General features: G+C 35.8%; 1 protein-coding gene across 8 annotated transcripts in view; it reads right to left on the minus strand.

The window, feature by feature from the left end:
- ADGRL3 (adhesion G protein-coupled receptor L3) overlaps positions 1-20,699 on the minus strand; it is a 1,168,212-nt gene that overhangs the window by 261,275 nt on the left and 886,238 nt on the right. For all 8 annotated transcript variants that reach the window (XM_075544262.1, XM_075544264.1, XM_075544263.1 and 5 more), the window contains 2 exons: positions 18,260-18,326; positions 16,342-16,433 (listed from right to left, as the gene is read on the minus strand). In XM_075544262.1, the coding sequence (XP_075400377.1) occupies positions 16,342-16,433; positions 18,260-18,326 (159 nt within the window). The remainder of the gene's footprint in view (positions 1-16,341; positions 16,434-18,259; positions 18,327-20,699) is intronic.

The raw sequence follows: 20,699 nt of genomic DNA on the forward strand, positions 1-20,699 counted from the left end.
GTAAATGGATTAATAATTATCCATGGCCGTGGTAGCTATGACTGATTTTGCCATGTGTCAGAATTCACTGTACGCAGCTAGTAAAAGCTTGACGCATTTTAGGATAAGCATCTATCTATCGCATCCCTAAGCAAACCACTGGGAGGACTCTACAACTGTGATGCTAGATTAAGTCCCAATAGAAGAAGAGAAGGCTGAAAGCAGCTTCTGCTGTTAGGAAGGTTAATGGGTGGAAGAGGTATTTTGACTTAGTGAGCAGAGAATTGTGGAAGGACGAGGATAGAAAACTCCAGCAATGATCAGTCAAAATACAGAAAATTTACTTAAGGCTTCATGTGTGAGCAGAATCTTGAAGCATAGTTAAAACTAGAGAAGGGAGAACTAGAGGGACCTGTCTTGTAGAGGTAACCACAGAGTAACTAGAACACCTGGGTGATCTATAGAGAGACTACAATTTACATAACTGGCATAAACTCAAAATTTCAGTTTCTTTACATGAAAGGAGGAGAAACAGTGTTTTACTAATTTCAAAGGTTTGGTGAATATTAAATGAAGCAGCATACCAAAATTGCTTAGTATGGTCCTTTCTCATGACCATCGAGTCAATGAACGCTCATAGCAACTGTATAGAACAGGGCAGAACTGCCCCTGTGAGTTTCTGAGACTCTTGAAGGAACAAGAAAACCCAGTCTTTGCTCTCAGAGAGGCTAGTCGTTTTGAACTGTTGACCTTACAGATCGCAGCTCAACATATAACCACTTCACCAGAGCTCCTTATCATGGTTCTGATAAGTAACACATAGCTATTATATTATTATTATTATTACATTGGTGGCTACTATAGGGCACAATTTGTAGAAATACTTAATAATGTTGTTGACCACATGGCAGGACTATTTTGCAGTAAGATTCCTGACTGCTGCATTTTGCTGATTTAAACAGTTATAGCTTAACATATTAAAGTAATCACAGAGTATTTAGTGATCATACATTCTAATCAATATTAGGACTTAAAACTTCTTAAGTATGTCCACAATCTCAAATTATGTTTAATAAAAAATAAAACATCTCTTTTAAAATTAAACACAATTTAATTTATTTGTAGATCATCAATGTAATGTGATGAAAAGTTGAGGTTAAAGATTAAGGAAATGGATTTTCAAGTGAAACTGTCTCTTTTTGAATTCTGGTTCTAACACTAATTAGACCTTGTGTTAATGTAAGCTAATTGGTCTCAGAAAACTCAGAAAATTATTTCAAAGATTAAATTACTTTAGATGTGCAATAATTTAGAATGTACCTAGCGTATATGGTAAAATAAAATCAGTAAGTTAACTGTCATTCTTTTCCACACTGTTTCAAATAGACATGATATGTAAGATCTCACATTGATCTTAATCAAGTGCAACTGCTACACTTGATTTTGAGGTGAAGCTGGTGAGAATATTTTTATTTCAGGTGTATGATTATGGTACATATTTATTCAGTGTGTGACTTAAAGAAAATGTGATATTCAATTTTATACATAAAATTTTACTTTAAATCTTCAAAAAAAGATTTAAATTCTGTTTTATTTTAATGTGGGGCGTAAGTGTTTTGGCATAATATGTTTTATTCAAAACCCACATTACAAATATTAAAATATTGATTAGTTTTGCTAAATTAAAAAAAAAAGATTACTCGGTATGAAACTTTCAATGTTAAAATATGTGGTATTTTAACATATGTTCTATTAGAAATAAAAGTACTTCTTGTAGTTTTGGTTATATTTGTGGGAAAGAGAAAAGTTATTTCCCAGGTTGTCCCCCCCATAATAAACCTAAAGGTGATGCTTGCTAACACATGGCCAATGACTATACACTTAGAAGGCAACTGATTGAAGGTTATCTGCCTGAAGATTATCAGCCATCTAGGGCAGTGGTTCTCAACCTTCCTAATGTTGCAACTATTTAGTACAGCTCTTCATGTTGTGGTAACCCCCAAGAATAAAATTATTTTCATTGCTACTTCATAACTGCAATTTTTCTACTCTTATGAATCATAATGTAAATATCTGATATGCAGGATGTATTTTCATGATTAAAAATTGAACAAAATTAAAGCATAGTGATTAATCATAAAAATTATATGTAACTACATCTTTTGAAATATTTATTTCTAATTACAAATAAATGCAATGTTGTCTTGAAGCATGGTGTAGCATGGCTAACAGTTTTCACGCTGGGTACTCCTATGTGGGCATATCTGCATGTGGGCGGACCTGCCTGGAGACAGACAGAGGAGCAGTGTCTAGGTTCCTAAGGCCATTAGAAATACGAGTTTTTTAAGGTCACTCGTCCCCCAAGGGGGTTGTGACCCACAGGCTGAGAACCACTGAACTAGAGCAATCAGACCCTATAATTCGTCCCACTCTAAGTAGAGCCCACTTCCTTCTAAGAAGGATAATGGATGGGTCCCCAGCAGGAGATCCAAAGACACCAAAGGTCAAGACAACTCAGGGACACGACCAATGTTAGGGCTGTCTTCTTGGCTCGAGACCTCACCGATCTTGTTACATGTGTGCCTTCTTGTCACATATATGCCTCTAGTGCCTCCCCTTCCTGTTCCATATATATCCCTAGCCTAGCTCACCCCCCTCCTGTTATGTGTATGCCTACTGTACAACTCCTTCCTGTTACACACGTGGCTGCCTGTAATTTGGGGGGTTTGCATGCCCCCTGAGTGTATATAAGCCTTGCTTGGAAATTAGTTGCTCTCTCTGTGCAGATCTGGCTCCTGAGGTCATGATGGTCCCTCAGGGGAGCACTTGCATGCGTTATCTTGTCGGATGTCTCTTTAATTGTACCCCTCAATTACACAATCATCCCTTGGAACCATTCGATTGCAGGGGCTGGTATCCCACAAAATTATCCAAGAAAATCTTGTATAAGTTATACAATTATGTAATCAGTAAGATTTCACAGTGATTAAAGCGTGTTTTTTATATGGTTTCCCATTTATTCATTCCTTGTATAATTTCTTTGGAGCTGAAAATACATTTAAATAAATATAGAAGACAAGTTAGTAAAAGCATTTTAGGATAACATTTAGGAGTTACATCTCTCTTTGTAAATTTTAATTTACAACAAAACCCACTACCATATAGTTGATTCTAATGTAGCCCAGGAGAGAAAGTGCTCAACAGAGTTTTTGAGACTGTAACTATGTATGGGATCATACAGCCTCATCTTTTTCCCAGTGGAGCTGCCTGATGGATTTGAACCACCAATTAGTGATCAAATGCTTAAGCCACCTTGCTAGCAGGGCTCCTTTTAATTTTACATGATGGAATTAAACAAGAAATTTGAAATATTGATGTCAGTTTGAACTTTTGCTCAGATGTTTATAATGTAAGGGGAATAATAAATACTAAGGAATAGTAATTACTTTTACAAAATTAACAAAAAATTGTAAAACATCATGCAAAAAATTAAATTGTCTTAAAAATTATAACTTGATTCTTCCATTCACTTTTTAAATTATGTAAATGATAGCAATTCAAAACATTAGAATGAACTCCAGCTCACAGAGATTTTGGACCTAGATAAATTATAATAATTAAATTTTATTTTCATAAAACTTAATTAAATTTTCATTATGTAGAAATTTCATTATTTGCTATGTCCACAGGAGCATATTCATAAAAGAATATCAGACTTGCTATGTAATTTTTCAGAAGTCAGAAATTTAGAAGCATGAACTTGTTAGAAAAATAACTTCTATAGACTATTTTTTTCATTAATGTTTCTGGGCATCATATAGTAATGGTTCAGTACCTTTTAAGGTTGTTCCAGTAAGCAAGTATACTTACTGTCTTGCTTGCCCTGTGCCAGTTTCACAAGTGTTGGGTTTGAGTTCTCCATTGCAGCGTTTTTCGATCTATCTTGAAGAGGGTCTTCCTGTTTTAACTTCCCTTTTCTTTAACAAACATAAGGTCCTTTTCCAGGAATTGAACTCTCCTGATAACATGTACAAAGCAGGTGAGGAAAAGTGTTAACACTCCTTGCCCTTAAGGAGCATTCTGGCTGTACTTCTTGCAAGATAGATTTGTTTGTTCTTTTGACAGATTATGGTACTCCCAATAGTCTATCAGCACCATGATTCGTTTGCATCCATTCTTCTTTGGTCTTCCTTATTCAATGTCCAACTTTCAAATGCATATGAGGCAACTGAAAATAGCATCGCTTGGGTCAGGTGCATCTTCGTCCTCACAGTAGCAAGCTTTCTTTTCAATACCTTAAAGGCATCTTGTGCAGCAGATTTACCCACGGGAATGTATCCTTTGAGCCTTTGATTGCTCCTTCCATTGAGCATTGCTTGTGGATCCAAGCAAGACAGGATAGTGGATAACTCCAGTCTTTGCTCCATTGATCATGATGTTATCTATTGATCCGGTTGTAAGAATTTTTATTTTATTTACATTAACTTATAAGTAAGCTGTAATCCTTGATCTTCATTAGCAAGGGTTCCAAGCCCTCTTCACTTATAGCTATCAAGACTGTCACCTGCTTATTGCAGGTTAATAGCCTGCCTCCAATCCTGATGCCTCATTCTTCTTCATATCCAAATGCCCTGATTATTTGCTCAGCCTACAGATTAAATAAGTATGGTGAGAGAATGCAACCTTGATACCCACCTTTATGACTTTAAATTAGTCCATATTCCCTTGTTAACTTTGTACGAGTGCCTCTTAGACCATTTAGAGGTTTTGAATAAGCACATGAAGTGCTCTCGAGTTCCCATTCTTCTTAAGATTATCCATAGTCTGTCATGATCTACACCTTTGAATACCCTTGAACAGTCAATAAAATACAAATAAACCCATCTTTCTGGTACCCTCTGCTTTCAGTCAAGATCCACCTGTTGTCGGCAATGATATCCCTTGTTCTAAGATCTCTTCTGCATCAGCTTGAATTGCTAGCAGCTCCCTGCCAGTATCATACTGCAACAACTGTTGAACTAGCTTCAGTAACTTTTATTGGCATGTGATACCAATGATACTGTTAGACAGTTTGCACATTTTGGGGGGCTCCTTCCTTCGGAATGAGTACAAATACTCATCTCTTCCAGTTATTCAGCCAGGCTGCTCTCATCCACATTTCTTCACATAGATGAATGAACGATTTCTGAGACTAATCAACTTGTTGAAATACTTCATTTGGTATCTCACCAATTCCTGGAGACTTGTTGTTGGCTAATAACTTCAGTGCAGGTTGACCTTCTTCCTTCAGTACCATTGACTCTTGATTATATTGTAACTCTTGAAATGTTGAGTACTGAGTTGTTGTTTTTTGGGGATAGTTACACTGTGTGTTCTTTCCATCATTAAAATAAATAAATTTAATGACCAAAAATATCACATATTTTTCAACTCAAAACTTTAATCAAATAAAGAAGAGGTCAATATTTTACTCATAGACTGATGATTGGCTCTTGACACGTTAATTTCTTCTTCGGTTCTTTCAGTTTAAGATATGCTGATTGCGTTATCCTTTATGGTTTTCTAGCTCTAAATCTTTTCATGTTTCCTTATAATACTTTGTTTTGTCTTATTTACAATTTTCTGTTAAGCTATGTTATTTCATCATTTCTACCATTTTCCTTAGCTCTCTCTGATTAAAAACATCTAAGTTCTAATCTAGGGACAATGAGTTCTCAAGACGTGGCCCTACTTGATATTTTCTTTCCTGAAGAGATCCTTGAAAATATAGGTGCTATAAGAAAGTATGGTGAAGAAATGATATGATGTGCAACTATCAGAAAAATAGTGTCTATGCTCAAAAGGAATTCACCAGAGGCTTAATCCATCCATGTGGGGACACAGCAAATGAATTTGTGCTTACTGTCATCCATAACATTCTGAAAACTGAGTGTTCTGAATTGCATCTCTAATATCTTTCCCTATTCCAGTCTCAGACTTAATTATTCACAATCCCTAGAGCACATAGACTGGTATACTTCTTCCTTGGGGTCTCTCATGGACTTGCTTTAATTTTCTTCAGCTTCAACTTGAACTTATGTATGGGTAATTGATGGTCTGCTCCACAGTTGACCCCTGGCCCGGTTTCAGCTAATGATATTGAGCGTATACATTGCCTCTTCCCATAGAGGCAGTCAATCTGATTTCTCTGAATGTCATCAGGAGAAGTCCACATGGGCAGTGACTTTTTGCGATGTTGAAAAAAATCCATTTGCAATAATTTTCATGTTTGATGACCTCCAGTTTTCCTAGATTCATGCTTCATACACTCCAAGTCCAATTAACAGATGCTTACTGCTGCTACTTCTCCTTTGAAGTCAATCACCATCAGCAAACAAATGTCTCACATTCTATCCACATCATTACATTTGACTCTATTTCCTCAGTCATGTTTTGTGTGCCTTCCACCAGGAAGAATAACAGCTAAAGAGAGCCTTCTCTAGCACTATATCTGACAAAAGTTCTCCTCCTATTCATTAGTTTTTTGGGGGTATATGATGATGTTACACAGTGAATAAAATTTTCCATGATTAATCCCTCAAAAAAAGCATAATATAAAGTAGGCAAATTTTTATAAACTGTTTTCAAAAGAATTCTTTATTCATTACAAAACCATGCAAATGATTCAAACTGTCTGCTCAACATCTACTGGCACATATGTGCATAAATAAGATACAGTCCAGGAGTGGAGAGTAGATTATTATATTGGGGTAGTATTACAAAGGTGAAGGGTTACATGTTAATTTGATTGCATTATTTGTACTCAAACCAAACTCCCCAAAAAACGACCTTTCTCTGCAGGGGTCTGTTAAGAAGGTGGGAGAAAATACTGATAAGATTTGCCTTTAATTATGAGTAAGATTCCCTGTAATGCCATCCCGAGGCATATAATTTGAGACCTTTGAAAAGCAGGAGATGGGATCTCAACTTTGGCAAGAACTAGGAGTGGAGTGTGTCCTCTGGACCCAGAATCTGGTTTACCCCTGCCTGACCTTCAGATTGTGAACTGAGAAGCCTTCCCCTGCCCCCAACACACCAATATAAGACATTTCCTCGAATTTTCAAGAGAGTCTATGGATGTGCAGAATCCTTGGAATATTCTCAAGAGAGGAATGAGGAGGGAAAGGGGCTGACTAGATCATAGGGGGAATCATCCATCCGCAATTTGTTGAGGCAAGTCTAGTATTAATCCTTCTAAAAGAGATTATTACCACACTAATGACAACTCACTCTGAAATACTCTAAACCAAACACCGTGGGGGCATATTCTTCCTCATTCTCTTATAGTCCGTGTCTAAGAAATCAGCACAGTATGCAAATCCTGTCTTGAAACACATCGAGTGTGTTAGCACTTCTCATTGGCTGAATAAATAACAAATGAATAAAATTCAAAGTTCCCATATTAAAATATGGTCAACTAAAAATGTTGAAGAATATAGAGCAAAAACCCAAACAAACTCACTACCTACAAATTGATTCCGACTTACACAGCAACTGTATGTGCATAATTTCTTCTTTTTTTTTTTTGAGTAAGTATAGGGTTTCCAAAACTGTAAACATTTATGGGAGCAGATAATCTCATCCTTCTCCCATGAAGCACCTGGTGTGTTTGAACTGCCAACCATGTAGTGAGTCAAGCACTGACCAGACAGTGGCACCAAGAAACATCACACCAAACTCACTGCCATCAAGCCAATGCTGGCTCACGGTGATCCCCTGTTCATATCCAAGACTACAAGTTTACAGGAGGAGAAAGCCGAGTCTTTATCCAGTGGAGCTGCTGGTGATTTCCAACTGCTGACCATGAGGCTCGCAGCCCAGTGTGCAACACTACACCGCCAGTGCTCCCCCAGGATTCTTCAATATGACATAAATGCTATTCAATTGCATTCATTCTCAGATTTCTTCTATGCTTGTGACAAGCTTGCACTGCGCTCTTTATAAGGAAAAATATAGACTTATGAATGTCAATTAATTAAAATAATTTGCATTAATTCTGCTATTGCTTGTACAATTATTTCAGAAATAGTGATTTAAAACTAAATTCAGGCCCAGCAGGGCTGCTTCTTCCAAGCCCAGTCCCGCCCTCTTGTGAAAAAAAAAAAAACAACTAAATTCAGATTGCTAAATTTTCCCATAATCTGATCGCACATTTCATGTGGAAGACCAAGCAAAGCTGAGTCTAAGCTAGCTATAAAGAATAAAGATACTGATAATTTGTAAGAGGTCATAGGCTTAAATTATATTCTATTTAATATAAACATAATTATTTTGGGGGGAGTAAAGTATAACTGGATCATAAAGTATAGTGGATAACAGTGTGCTTGCTACAGTCAATGTTTAAACAGGGTTGCTGAAATTCCAGCTCCCACTGTAAAAATGTAGGCTGCATACAAAGAATGAGAAAGCAATAGAAACATTTTTTAATTTATGCAGACTACTTCAAAGTAGATTAATATTTTGTTAAGTACAGTTCAGAATTGGATCCACTTTTCTCTACAAATAGTACAATTGTTTTTAGTATACTGGAGTATAATGTAAGGATTAGGTAATTTTTAAAGGTAGACTATATATCCATATTAATGTGAAAAAGAAAACATACATAATTAAATATTACCATAAGATTGTTGTATTTTTTCAGATTGTATCTCCTTTTTCTTTTTCATTACTTTCCATTTTTGGAATAGTAAACTGCTGCAACCCTTACATTTAAAAGGTAACAACATTAAGTTAATCAAGTTCGGAGTAGTTCTCACTTAATTAAATGTTTTTATCAAATCATAAAATAGAGTTCACAAAGTAGTTCTGATTATGAACCAAAGTGAGTTATTATGGATACTAATAAGAAAGAATATTATACCAATCTTCCCTGAAGCTTTTCTGAAGCCTCATTAGATGGTTTCATGCATGGCAGCTGTCCAAGCTCACTGAAGACAGTTTTTGTTTCCTCAGAACTAACCAAAGGACTTTCTACTTATTAACCAAAGGAGCATTCAGCCCTGGAGACAATTCCTTCATAATAAAAGAAGTTTGGATTCAAAGAGAAGAAAGCAAACAAACAGACAAAACAGGATCATAGCATGAATGATTCTCAATGATAACATATGGTAAATAAAGCCAATCAAATTCGAATAGAATTTTGGCAGAGAATGAGAAAAACTTCATTAAAGTAAACACAGAGAACCAAAGGCATTAAAATAGTTCCACAAAGAGTGGTTAATATATGCAAACCGTTCTGAATGAACACCAAATTAGGAGCTGAGTATTTTATACACATTGCTGCAGTTAAGTGCCCTGACTCAGTGACCTTATGTACAACAGAAAAGAATCGGACATGGTCCTGTACAATCTTCCCAATTATCATGCTGTAGGCCAGCAACTGTATCCATTCTCATGTTAGGGAAGAAAAAACTGAGACTGTGAATCATCATAAAATTTAAAAAGCAATAAAAGGATGAAAGGACAGAGTAGAAATTCAGATCCAATGGGTTTGATGATCAAAGAACTCTGGTGGCGCTGTTGGGTTAAATGTTGGGGTGCTAACCTTAAGGTCTGTAGTTCAAATACATCAGCCCTTACACTGGCTAAAGATGAGGCTAATCAGATCATGTAGAGATAAATTGCCTTGGAAAGCCCTTATAAGGCCAATCTGAATCGGAACAAACTTAGTGGTAGTGGATGGGGCGGGGTGGGGGTGGAGTTGTTGTGTTTTGTTTTGTCATTACTTCTCTCTTCCGTTTGAATTTTCCATAGACAGTAAGAGCAGCACGAAGGAAATGGAGGAACTTCTTCATACCACCAGATAATATGTTTGCCAACCCATGTCTCCAGTACGACTTCAGATAAAAAATGGAACCAGAAATGAAAGATCATGTCCAAAGCAAAGCCCTGGGTTAAAAGCAGAAATCTGTCAATGAAAAGGTAAATGATAAATGGAAGAAAGGCAACTCTGTTAAATTCTATTTTCTTTTCCTATATATTTTCTTTCATAGTCCTCACAACTTCCATTATACATTTTTATTCTTCAAAGTCCTAGCTGTTTTATTATAACTATTTTTTCCAATAATATAAATTTGTGTAACTATAGAAACTATTCACTTTTATTCTGAAGTTCAATGTTAAGAGGGGCTCATGAATTCAACTTTTACATGTCATAGTTCTGTAGTCCTGCAGTAACTTACTTTTGTGTTAGTAAAATTTCAATAATAGTTGTATCCATATTTACATCTATTATTATTTCTAAAAATTAACTAGGCTAGATTTTTAGCTTCAATTTCAATTTGTCAGAAACTCAACTAGAAAATTCAAATAATGAGAGTTACATTTATCTCTAAATATAATTATCTATTTTAATGGAAAAGAGACAAAATCATAAGTAATCAAGCAGCAAATAGAAATTTCTTATTAATTTTAATTACTTTCTTTGGTCAAAGCCAAGATTTGGCATGCTTCATTTTCTCAGTAATCAAGTTACCTATAATAATTTATTCTAACATTTATTACTTTTTTATCTAGGGTATATCATTAATCAAATCATGAAGTAGCTGAATAAATATTCCATACTAACTTCAGAAAGTGTTCAGTATGATGACCCTGAAGTAAATTTGGAATTAAAAAATAATTTTTAAAAAATTATATTAGCCAGGCTTCATGGGAGTCAACCAAGCCTAGAGACAGGGGATAGAAAGTCAACAGTGGAACAGCAGAAATAAAACCTGAAGGATAATGCAGGGTATATGCCCATAGAATGGCCAGATAGGGCATCTGGCACGAAAGAGAGAAGAGGAAGAAAGGGGCAAAAAGAACCTGAAGGTCTGCGGCTTCATGAACATTTGGACATTAGCTAGATGATATTGAAGAGATTTACCCAGGAGAGAGGTATGAACAGATTTAGAGTTTTCAAGAGATCGTTTAGCTGATTGAGGCAAGGACAAGGAACAATGTCCAGAGAGAAATGAGGATACCAGGGCGGGGGCTTGGGGATGATGGGAGTGTTAGGGAGCTGGCTAGGGACAGGGAAGTTATCCCGTCTCTGGCTGCAAAGGCCCTCATGAAAGGGGTAGGAGAGACTTCAGGCAGCCATTAGACACCAAGAGGAGATTAAGACTGAGCATGCTCATACTCAAGCACCCATCCAGGGCGCCCAAACTAGCACCCAGCCCATGACATCACCCAGGTCTCACTCAGCCAATGGGGTCAACTAATAATACCAACCATGCCTCCTCAGGCAGAGGTTTGAAATATCATGGCTCTGGGAAAGCCTCATTCTTTGTGTTTTACCTTGTTTTGGTCATGTGGCAGGTCAGAGGGTGTGGGGGTGCACCTGTGATGCCCATTGTGCCCACTAAGGGTCTGCTGCTCAGGCCCACATGTGCTCAGGCTCATAGGCTCTTGCTCTCTTGCCCTCTCACCCCTTGCTCTCTTGACCTCTCGGTCACCAGGATTTCCCAGTCCCACACACACGGGTGCTCTTTTCCATTTGGATTACAAAACATATTTCAACATGAATTCTTTCAGCATGCAAAGCCAAGAACCTAGGTAAAACCCACACCAGAAACCTAACAGAATCTTAAAGGAGAGTGGTGACAGTAATCATCTGGGAGAAGCTAATGCATGTCAATAAAAGAGATGCCATGTCATTGAACATGGAAGATAAGCATAATAAATGTATGAAAACTGGTGGTTTTATATAGTGTTTTTATCTTTAAAACTACCAATTTACAATAAAACAAAACAAAATTCATTCTATGCCCTCTCACATACACAAAATAAATGATGTTTAGAATAATTTGCCTCACATCACCCCTAACATTTCAAAATAGAAACTTTACAATCGAAAGATGCTAAAAAGGATATGCTTAGTTAATGTTCAAAGTGCTATATAACCAAGAGGAATTACTGCCACCCAAATGAAGGCTGAGCATGACAGTGGGACAAGAGGAAAGTCAAAGAAAATAGAGGAAAGAGCTGGCAGGCAAAAGGCATATAGAGGTCTAAATAAAGGCATCTACATATGTAAATATATTTATATATGAGGATGGGGACATAGATTTTTTGCATATATTTAAAGGTTTAGTATTAAGGTAGCAGAAGGACATTGGGCCTCCACTCAAGCACTCCCTCAATGAAAGAATACTTTCTTCTATTAAATTGCCATTCTATGATGCTCACCTTCCCAACACAACAGCTGAAGACAAAACGGGTGAATAAGCAAATGTGTTAAAGAAAGCTGATGGTACCCGGCTATCAAAAGATATAGCATCTGGGGTCTTAAAGACCTGAAGGTAAACAAGTGGCCATCTAGCTCAGAAGCAAGAAAGCCCATATGGAAGAAGCACACCAGCCTATGCAATCACAAGGTGTTGAAGGGATCAGGTGTCAGGCATCATCAGAACAAAAAATCATATCATAGTGAGTGAAGTGGGGAGTGTGGAGTGGAGACCCAAAGCCCATTTGCAGGCCACTGGACATCCCCTTACAGAAGGGTCTCAGGGAGGAGACGAGCCAGTCAAGGTGTGATGTAGCAATGATGAAACATACAACTTTCTTCTAGTTCTTAAATGCTTCCTCCTTCCCTACTATCATAATCCCAATTCTATCTTACAAATATGGCTAGACCAGAGAATGTACACTGGTACAGATAGGAACTGGAAACACATGGAATCCTGGGGAGATAATCCTTTCAGGACCAGTGGTGTGAGTGGCAATACTGGGAGGGTGGATTGGAAAAGAGGAACCATTTACAAGGATCTACATGTGACCTCCTCCCAGGGAGATGGACAACAGAAAAGTGGGTGAAGGGAGACATCTGACAGGGCAAGATATTACAAAATAATAATTTATAAATTATCAAGGGTTCATGAGGGAGGGGCAAGTGGGGAGGGAGGGGAAAAATGAGGAGTTGGTGCCAGGGGCTTTGGTGGAGAGAAAATATTTTGAGGATGAGAGCAATGAATGTACAAATGTGCTTTTCACAACTGATGTATGTATGGATTGTGATGAGTTGTATGAGCCCCTAATAAAAGGATTTTTTTAAAGATCAAAATAAAACAAAAAAAGCACTGCACACTTACCCCAAAAAAACCCCCAAAAAACATAGTGTTACATTGTAAAAATCCTTCTTTCCTTAGCAATTACACCTGCCTGTTTCTTTACAACTATTTTTAAGTAGTTAGTAAAATTATTGAAAATAAAATACAATGTTATTTCATATGCTGAAAGAAAAAAACACACAACAAAACTTGATTCTGGGTCACAGCGACCCTATGAATGGTTCCCTGGTGCTGCACAACCTTATGAGCCAACACTCTCCACCTTTCTCCCACTGAGCAGTAATGGCTTTGAACTGCCAAGCTCACAGTTAAAAGACCAAGGCTTAGATGATAATGCTACCAAGGCTCCATATTCTGAGAAGCACTAGGAAATATATTCTTGACATTGTTGCCTTATCTCTCATCAACACACCTTATACCTGAAAAGGGCTACTTTCCTATTTCATAGTATAAGGAGGTCAAAATCTCTCAATTTACTCTTCTGCCCTGATTCAACCAGTATTCTTATTTTTCTAACCTATCGTACCTATTCTTATTTCCCTACCCAAACTTACTGCAAACGGGCCAGGTCAAGGGGAAGTGTCCTTTCCTTGAAACGCGTGGTTGTTGTTGGGTGCTCTTGAGTCAGTTCTGAATCATAGCGACAATAGAATGACACACTGCCTGGTCCTGCATCCTTGATCCAGGATGTGTCAATCCCTCTTGTCAAAGGTCTTCCTCCTTCTTTACCAAGCATAAGGCATGTCCTCTCCAGGGAGTAGTCTCTCTTGACAATATGTCCAAAGTACACGAGACAAAGTCTTGCCATCCTTGTGTCGAAGGAGCATTCTGGCTGTACTTCTTCTGAGATAGATTTGGAAACTAATGGAGGGCAATCGTTCTATCATTGCTCAGGATAGCGTTCCCAATATCAACTGAGGTCCTAACTACCACCAAGATCCCTCTTTCTATGTTGCTAACCTTGCCAGTAGTATGTATTTCTTTCCCACCAGCATATAAATATCCTTGTCTTGTATATTAATATCATCCTCTACACCTCTTCTAACACTTCTCTCGCTCCTGTTCCTTAATGGTATTTTCCTAAAGTGTCATCAAAATATATTTAATATTCCTTTGCTCATTTGATGATCAGGCATGTTTTTACTGTTTTCCTCATTTTAAAGGAGAAATGAAGACTGCAAAGCTAAATAACCAGCCAAAGTTTATCTCCTAAATGTTGACACAGAATTCAAATCAAGATATGCAAGTTTACACTTTTCTTTGTATTGTAAAACCTGGTGCCATTCACGTCACTAACTGGACTTACTAGCTGTCATGTTTGTTTTTCCTCACTAGTACTACGCTTAGCCCATGTTATAAAAAAGAATACCAATGAAAATTGAAAAGCAAACTATTCTTTTAAAATATGTGATGGTTACAAAATGAAAGTTAATATTTTGATGAAAATTTCTGAGTTGACTAAAAAAATAATAAATTGACTAAAATATATCCTTGAGGATTATGATAAGCTATGGACATATATGTTTCATTTTAACCTACTAAAATATGTTCTAAAATATCAATGCTTTATTCATGCCTTTATGATAGTACTTTAACAACATAATGTAAATTATACATAAAATGTTTAAATAAAACTGGTATAACATATTTTAGTGAGAGAAAGTAAAAGTATGATAAAGAATATATATATTTTATGAGTTTATCTAAATTAAGTCCCATGAAAAAAAATAGTCCATGGAATTTATAAAATATTTAATAAGTAAAGCTTTGATTTACATAATTCAATAATATAATGGTTAATGTCTGAGGTAAGTAGTACTAAAAACTATAAATATTATTGCTCATAGTAGATAATTAATGGTTGTGCACCATTATAGTCTTATTTTTCAACTTCTTGGCTCTTTTTTCAGTTAATTTAGAGAGATGTCTTCAGTAAAAGTAAGTTCTTTATGTTAATACAGCCTTGTCACTAAAGTCTGCATATTGATTTATCCAGTATTTATTTATTTATTGCATTAATTTATTCATTGAAAGCCTTTAAAGTGCTTGGACCTATGTCAGGCACTAGATATAAAAGATGACAAAGGAGCAACTAGGTGATATCTCAAAATAGTTCAAGAGAAGATCAACAGCATATGAAAGTCCCAGTGACCGCAAGAAATCTCTAAAAGCACATTTATTAAGATATGGCTATTTAAACAAGCTATTACTTGTTTAGGTAAACTACTTGTGTTGGTAAATTATTCTTCAAATGGTATTTAATATATTTAACGTATCTATATTTCTGTCTTTCTCACAGACTTGAAAAGAAACAGTTAACATTTTAGGATAATACCAATTTACCAAATGTAAATTGACATCTTTTTCGTGATAGGAGTGTTGGAAAGTAATGCAATTATTTTCATGTTTATGCATGGATATGAGTTTCTGAACATATAAAAGTGAAACTAGGGTTCAAGAACAAAAACAGAAAGTTAAAACAGGACTGAATAGTAAGACACCACTGAAGAGATTTGCCTCCCAGGAGGGTATGCATTAATATTCCAAAGGGAGGAGCAAAACCGAAACACTAAAATCCTTTCAAATACGTACAAGAGGGTTTCAAAAAGTTCGTGGACACATGCAATTAAAGGATAATGGAAATTTTCTTTTAAAGTTCCTCTTATTTAGGCTCACTGGTTTGTGTTCCCCAAAATCTGTTTATAGTAGAGAGATGATCTCCCTGATCTTTCTAAGAAGAGAGTGGCTGTACAGCAGCTCTCACCAAATGCCCAACAGAACAACCTTGAGAGGTCCCCTGTGGGGCAACCCCTCCCGCCCTTTGGCATGCTCAGACACCAGCATCTGCTTTTACTACATTGTTCTGAAGGAAGGAGAGCAGAGGAAACTGATGGAGTTATTGCACTTAACATTAATTGTCTGCTCATAGATAAAAATGTAGAGTTTGCTTTAAACAAAATACGTAAGTATGGGTATTAAAACTTACCATGTTATAAATTACCGTTCATAAGGAAAATAGAAAGTCTATCTGAAGACAGAACCTCACTGTGTTTATTTTCAGGCAGATCAAATCACTTCAGCATCTTACCAGCAAATAATAATAAGTCATTTATTACCAAAATATCAGATTTTCTTCACAAAAGAGCAGAGGTCTTTTTTGTTCTTTTATAACAAGGTTTTGAATAAATATGAAGCATAGATAAAACACATGTAAAATTTTAGAGTACAAAAGTAAAGGGGCCAAAGGAAAACAAAAAGAAAAATCACTTACTTGATATTATCAAGACATCCTGATTCAGGTTTCAGTATGGCAGTATGATGAAACATTTTATATAAAGCAATCCCAAGGAAGATTACATTAAGCTGGAAAAGAAAAGGTGGTGTTATGTAGCTTAATGGGAGTAGAAGTACATTCTATGTAACAGGTGAGCTGCTCTGGGAAATTAGCTCTCACTACACTTTTAAAGACACTGGGTCATAGATGATTGCCAAGTATTCTAGCAAAGGCAAGAAGCCAGTTTGGGGAATTGGGATATACCTGAGTTACAAAGCACTGTTATGCGAAATGCACATAAATGCAAAAACAGCAGCAGGTTGGAATGCTGCTACAGATATTTTGAAAGAGCTCATTCCCCTTTTACAAGCATATGTTTTTAAAGAAAAACAGTGAATAATTATTCTACATGTGTTATTAATTTTATACACTGAATACAGCCCCAAATATTCCATCACAAAAGTACTAAAAGCAATATACTTTTAAATAGGTGGCATTATAAAAAGCTGGTTAAATTCTGATGCTACTACCAACTACTAGTAAAGTAGCAGTAACTCCCAATTACACTATTGGATCACTGTTAGCAGAGAAAGCATGTGATTTAAAACAAAATACAAAGTATAATTTAAATTCCATATATCATCTTCATGCAGACAGTATATAAAAGAACACATTAAATTGTCCTTTGCCATATTATTTATTTATATACTTATGTGTTCCACAGTTTGAGATTGGGAAAGACTAGGGAAGTCCAATTATAAACTCTATTGAAAGTCTCCCAACACTTCAGGTCCACATCCTTAATGTTGGGATGACACACTCCTGAAGTGTTGGAAGAACACACTAAAAAGTCAGAAAAGTGGAAAGTTTTAAAAATACGAATTTAGAGGCAAAACAAAAACAACAAAGCCACACACACACAAGTCCGTACACCTCACATAAACAGAATCTACTGGTGGATAAATAATATTTGAATTCGTTTAAGCTCTGTCTTCCTCTTATTCCTAGTTTTCTGTTCTAAAACAGTGCTGCACTTGGTACAAGCATGAAACCTGTCCCTACTGAGAGCATTAATAAACATGTTTGATGTTACCCAACTGCCTCTCCCCCTGCAGAGTGATTAGGTAATACGTACTACATGGGCATTTCTAAAGTAAAAAAAAAAATCTGTATTCCAAAATATGCCTAAAAACAAAAAAAAGAAAAAACAAAATATGCCTGGTCTCAAGAATTTCAGATGAGGAATTTTAATTTAATTTCAACTCATGAGGTTCATATTTTATTTAGGGAAAAAAGAAGACAATGATGTTGTATTTTTAAATTCTATCTATAAACTTAGCATACAAATAATTTTATTTAAATTAGGAAGAATGATTCTGATTTAGAATCAAGATGTGATGCATCTAAAAATAAAAAGGGAAACATAGTTCCCCGTTCACCCCATTTTGTTTTACCTTTCTTGGTTGGAGTCATTTTATATTTAAGGTTATTTTTTTATATTTATATGAAAATGCAAAGAAGGGATAGTAAAGTGTGTTCCATTTGCCGATTACTGAAGTTATTCCTACTTCAAATTAGAATGCAAACAACGATAGTCTTAATCAAACACAGGCCTCATTTTTCAAATGTCTTTTCAAATGTCCACAAATCTACTGAATTATTCTAGGTGGTCCACATGAATTACCACAGCATTGCATAAACTCTCGCATGTTTTCTTCTCCTAGTACTTTTGGTCAACTCTTTATGGTGTTAAAATGGACGGTAATGAGTGACTTAATTGCTTGAGTTATGTAGGGTCAAATGAGTTAAATTTTTTGCCAAATTAGCCTCTTAAATTCCAGATATATAGAAATGGGACAGTGGACATTTTATTTCTTGATGTGGGTGGTAAACAGAGTAAATTAGGAATTCTTACCATAATTATCAAGGTCGCTGGTCCTATAAAACTCCAAATGAAGTAGGTGTCAAGACGGAGCCAGCATCTGTCATGAAACACAAGGGAGAGGAGGCATTCAAGGATTGCACATGGAGCATACACAGAGGGAGCGAGTGACAGAGAAGAATGTGCGCTGCAGATCATTCCCCTGGGAGACAGGAAATATTACATTGCTTGTTCATTTAAATGTTGAATTATGTGCCCAATTTCTGACAGCACTATTGATGGAGTAAGATAATTACCTCTAGAGGAAGCAAGGGGGAAATGGCACTGGGCCTATTTGCTTTAGCTTTTTGTGTCTGTCATAGAACCTTAAAAAAAAGGAAAGGAAAAAGGAAGGAAGAAGAAGCCATACACATAGCCATTAAATCGAGTAGCTCCAAGCTAGCCTTTTCTCTCCAATTATGGCGCTACACAACCTGTCTATCAGCTGTCAGGCAATGTGACATTTTCCTGTCAAGAAGATCTGAGTAACAAAGAAGAAATAAATTTGGTATCCGAAGAATAAACTTTAATTAGGTTGGGCAGCCAACCTTTGAGAGTGCTCAAGTCTTAAAAAGTGCATTGCTACAGCTAGTGTGTCTGCGGCTGCAAATGATCCTTAAGATCCCATGAAGTTGATTCATGACTCAAAAGTAAATTATTAATCACTTAATTTCTGCTACATTTAATACTCCCCCAATTCTTAAAGCCTCTGGGAAATTACATTTTCATTCTTCAGTATGACAGGAAGGCAAAATGAAATTGACTGGTTGTGAGAAAAATTAATGTAACTTTTAAACAAATTACACATGATATTAAAAATAATATCTTGAATTATTTGCTACTTTGAGGCATAATTTAAGAAGAAAACATCTATATAATAAATATACAAACATGGTTTCTTATGTAATCTTAACATGAAATGGAATGTACTTAAATGTTTCTATGATTATAAAAATGTTAACCAAATATAAGTAATGATAGGATACAGGAAAATCTATTAAGAAAGGAATTGACAAATTAGTCAAGGAGTGATTTTGAATTTTTCAATTCAGAGTATAAAATATTATAAACTTGCTAAGAAAGAGGAATTCTGTCATATCTGTCAAGAACTTATCACAAAACAAACTTTAATGGTTAACAAACAATAAAGAAGCTATGCCATAAACTACATACTTAAAATATTCTGCATACAAATATTGTTGATAAACACATGCAGATGTAAAAAATTTTAAAGCCAAAAAAAACAGGCAAAAGTTAGATACTAGAGGTTTACTCTTACATGGGAGAAGATACTAGGAATAGACTGAAAGGTGTTTTAAACCTGTCAATAAAAAGTTAAAAGATAGGCATTGAAACCACGCCCCCTTCCTTAATGCAAATCAATTTCAAAAGCACATTTGTCCATCTTTGATAAAGCTAAGTCTATGGAAACAAATTTTAATAGAAATCTACTATGCTCCACAATAAATTACAGAAAAGAGGTTAAAACATTTTCAGATGCACAAAAAGAGTGCTATTTATTCAAAATAAATGTGATAATTCTTATTTGTAGAATAAAAGACATTATCAAGTAAATCTCTATTTAGATCACTAACAATGAGTTTGTTTGATGATAGTTATATATTTTTTGTTGTTATTGCAAAAAGGAATGTGGCACTACATACAGAGTATAACAAACTACGGACTAAGATTGAAATATGGCCAATCTCTCCATGCGTATGGTAAGCTGGTTTCCACCATCACCGCCAGACTTGAGGAGAAATCTTCATCAGCCTCTCTCGATTCTCAACAAAGTCTGGTTTCCTCAGGTATTTAATTATATATCCTTTGTATTGGAAATGTGCGATAGGCAAATTTCTGGAAAATGTTATAAATTTAGAACTTATTGTCCAATTCACTTATTTTACATTAGAAGAGATTTTCATGGATGAAGCAAGAATGATACATTTTAAAATAATTTCCTCACCAAATGTTTTGTTAAAATATTGTCCTTAAATTTTAGATTCATCAAACATTACGGTTTTGAAAATGGCCTCAGCTTAGCAAATGCTTCATTTAGAAATAAACATGGAAAATTTGCTTTGGCATGATGATCCCCTCCAACTGTGGGAGTAAAATTGCTCTAGAATGCACTATTTGTTTACTTTCAGAAAATAAGTCCATATAGATTTGGTTCAATAGATTTAAATTCCTTTCTGTACCGCACAGTGAAACGGGCCACACGAAACACTTAAACTGTACTGAACACATCATCTCTCCATGGTGCTGCCTGGCTTTACTGTCTTCTGGAAGGCGCTGTGGCAAAAATCCCTCTTCTAATTTGATTGCCATATGGCTACACCTGCTGTTGTTTTTGGCCACCTACTGGCTTTCACAAAGCTCTCTGAATTTCCTCTTTTCCTCATTAATGATCTCTTAAAAATCTGTGTGATTT

Source organism: Tenrec ecaudatus, chromosome 3 (assembly GCF_050624435.1).
Source record: "Tenrec ecaudatus isolate mTenEca1 chromosome 3, mTenEca1.hap1, whole genome shotgun sequence".
In the NCBI taxonomy this organism is placed as follows: domain Eukaryota; kingdom Metazoa; phylum Chordata; class Mammalia; order Afrosoricida; family Tenrecidae; genus Tenrec; species Tenrec ecaudatus.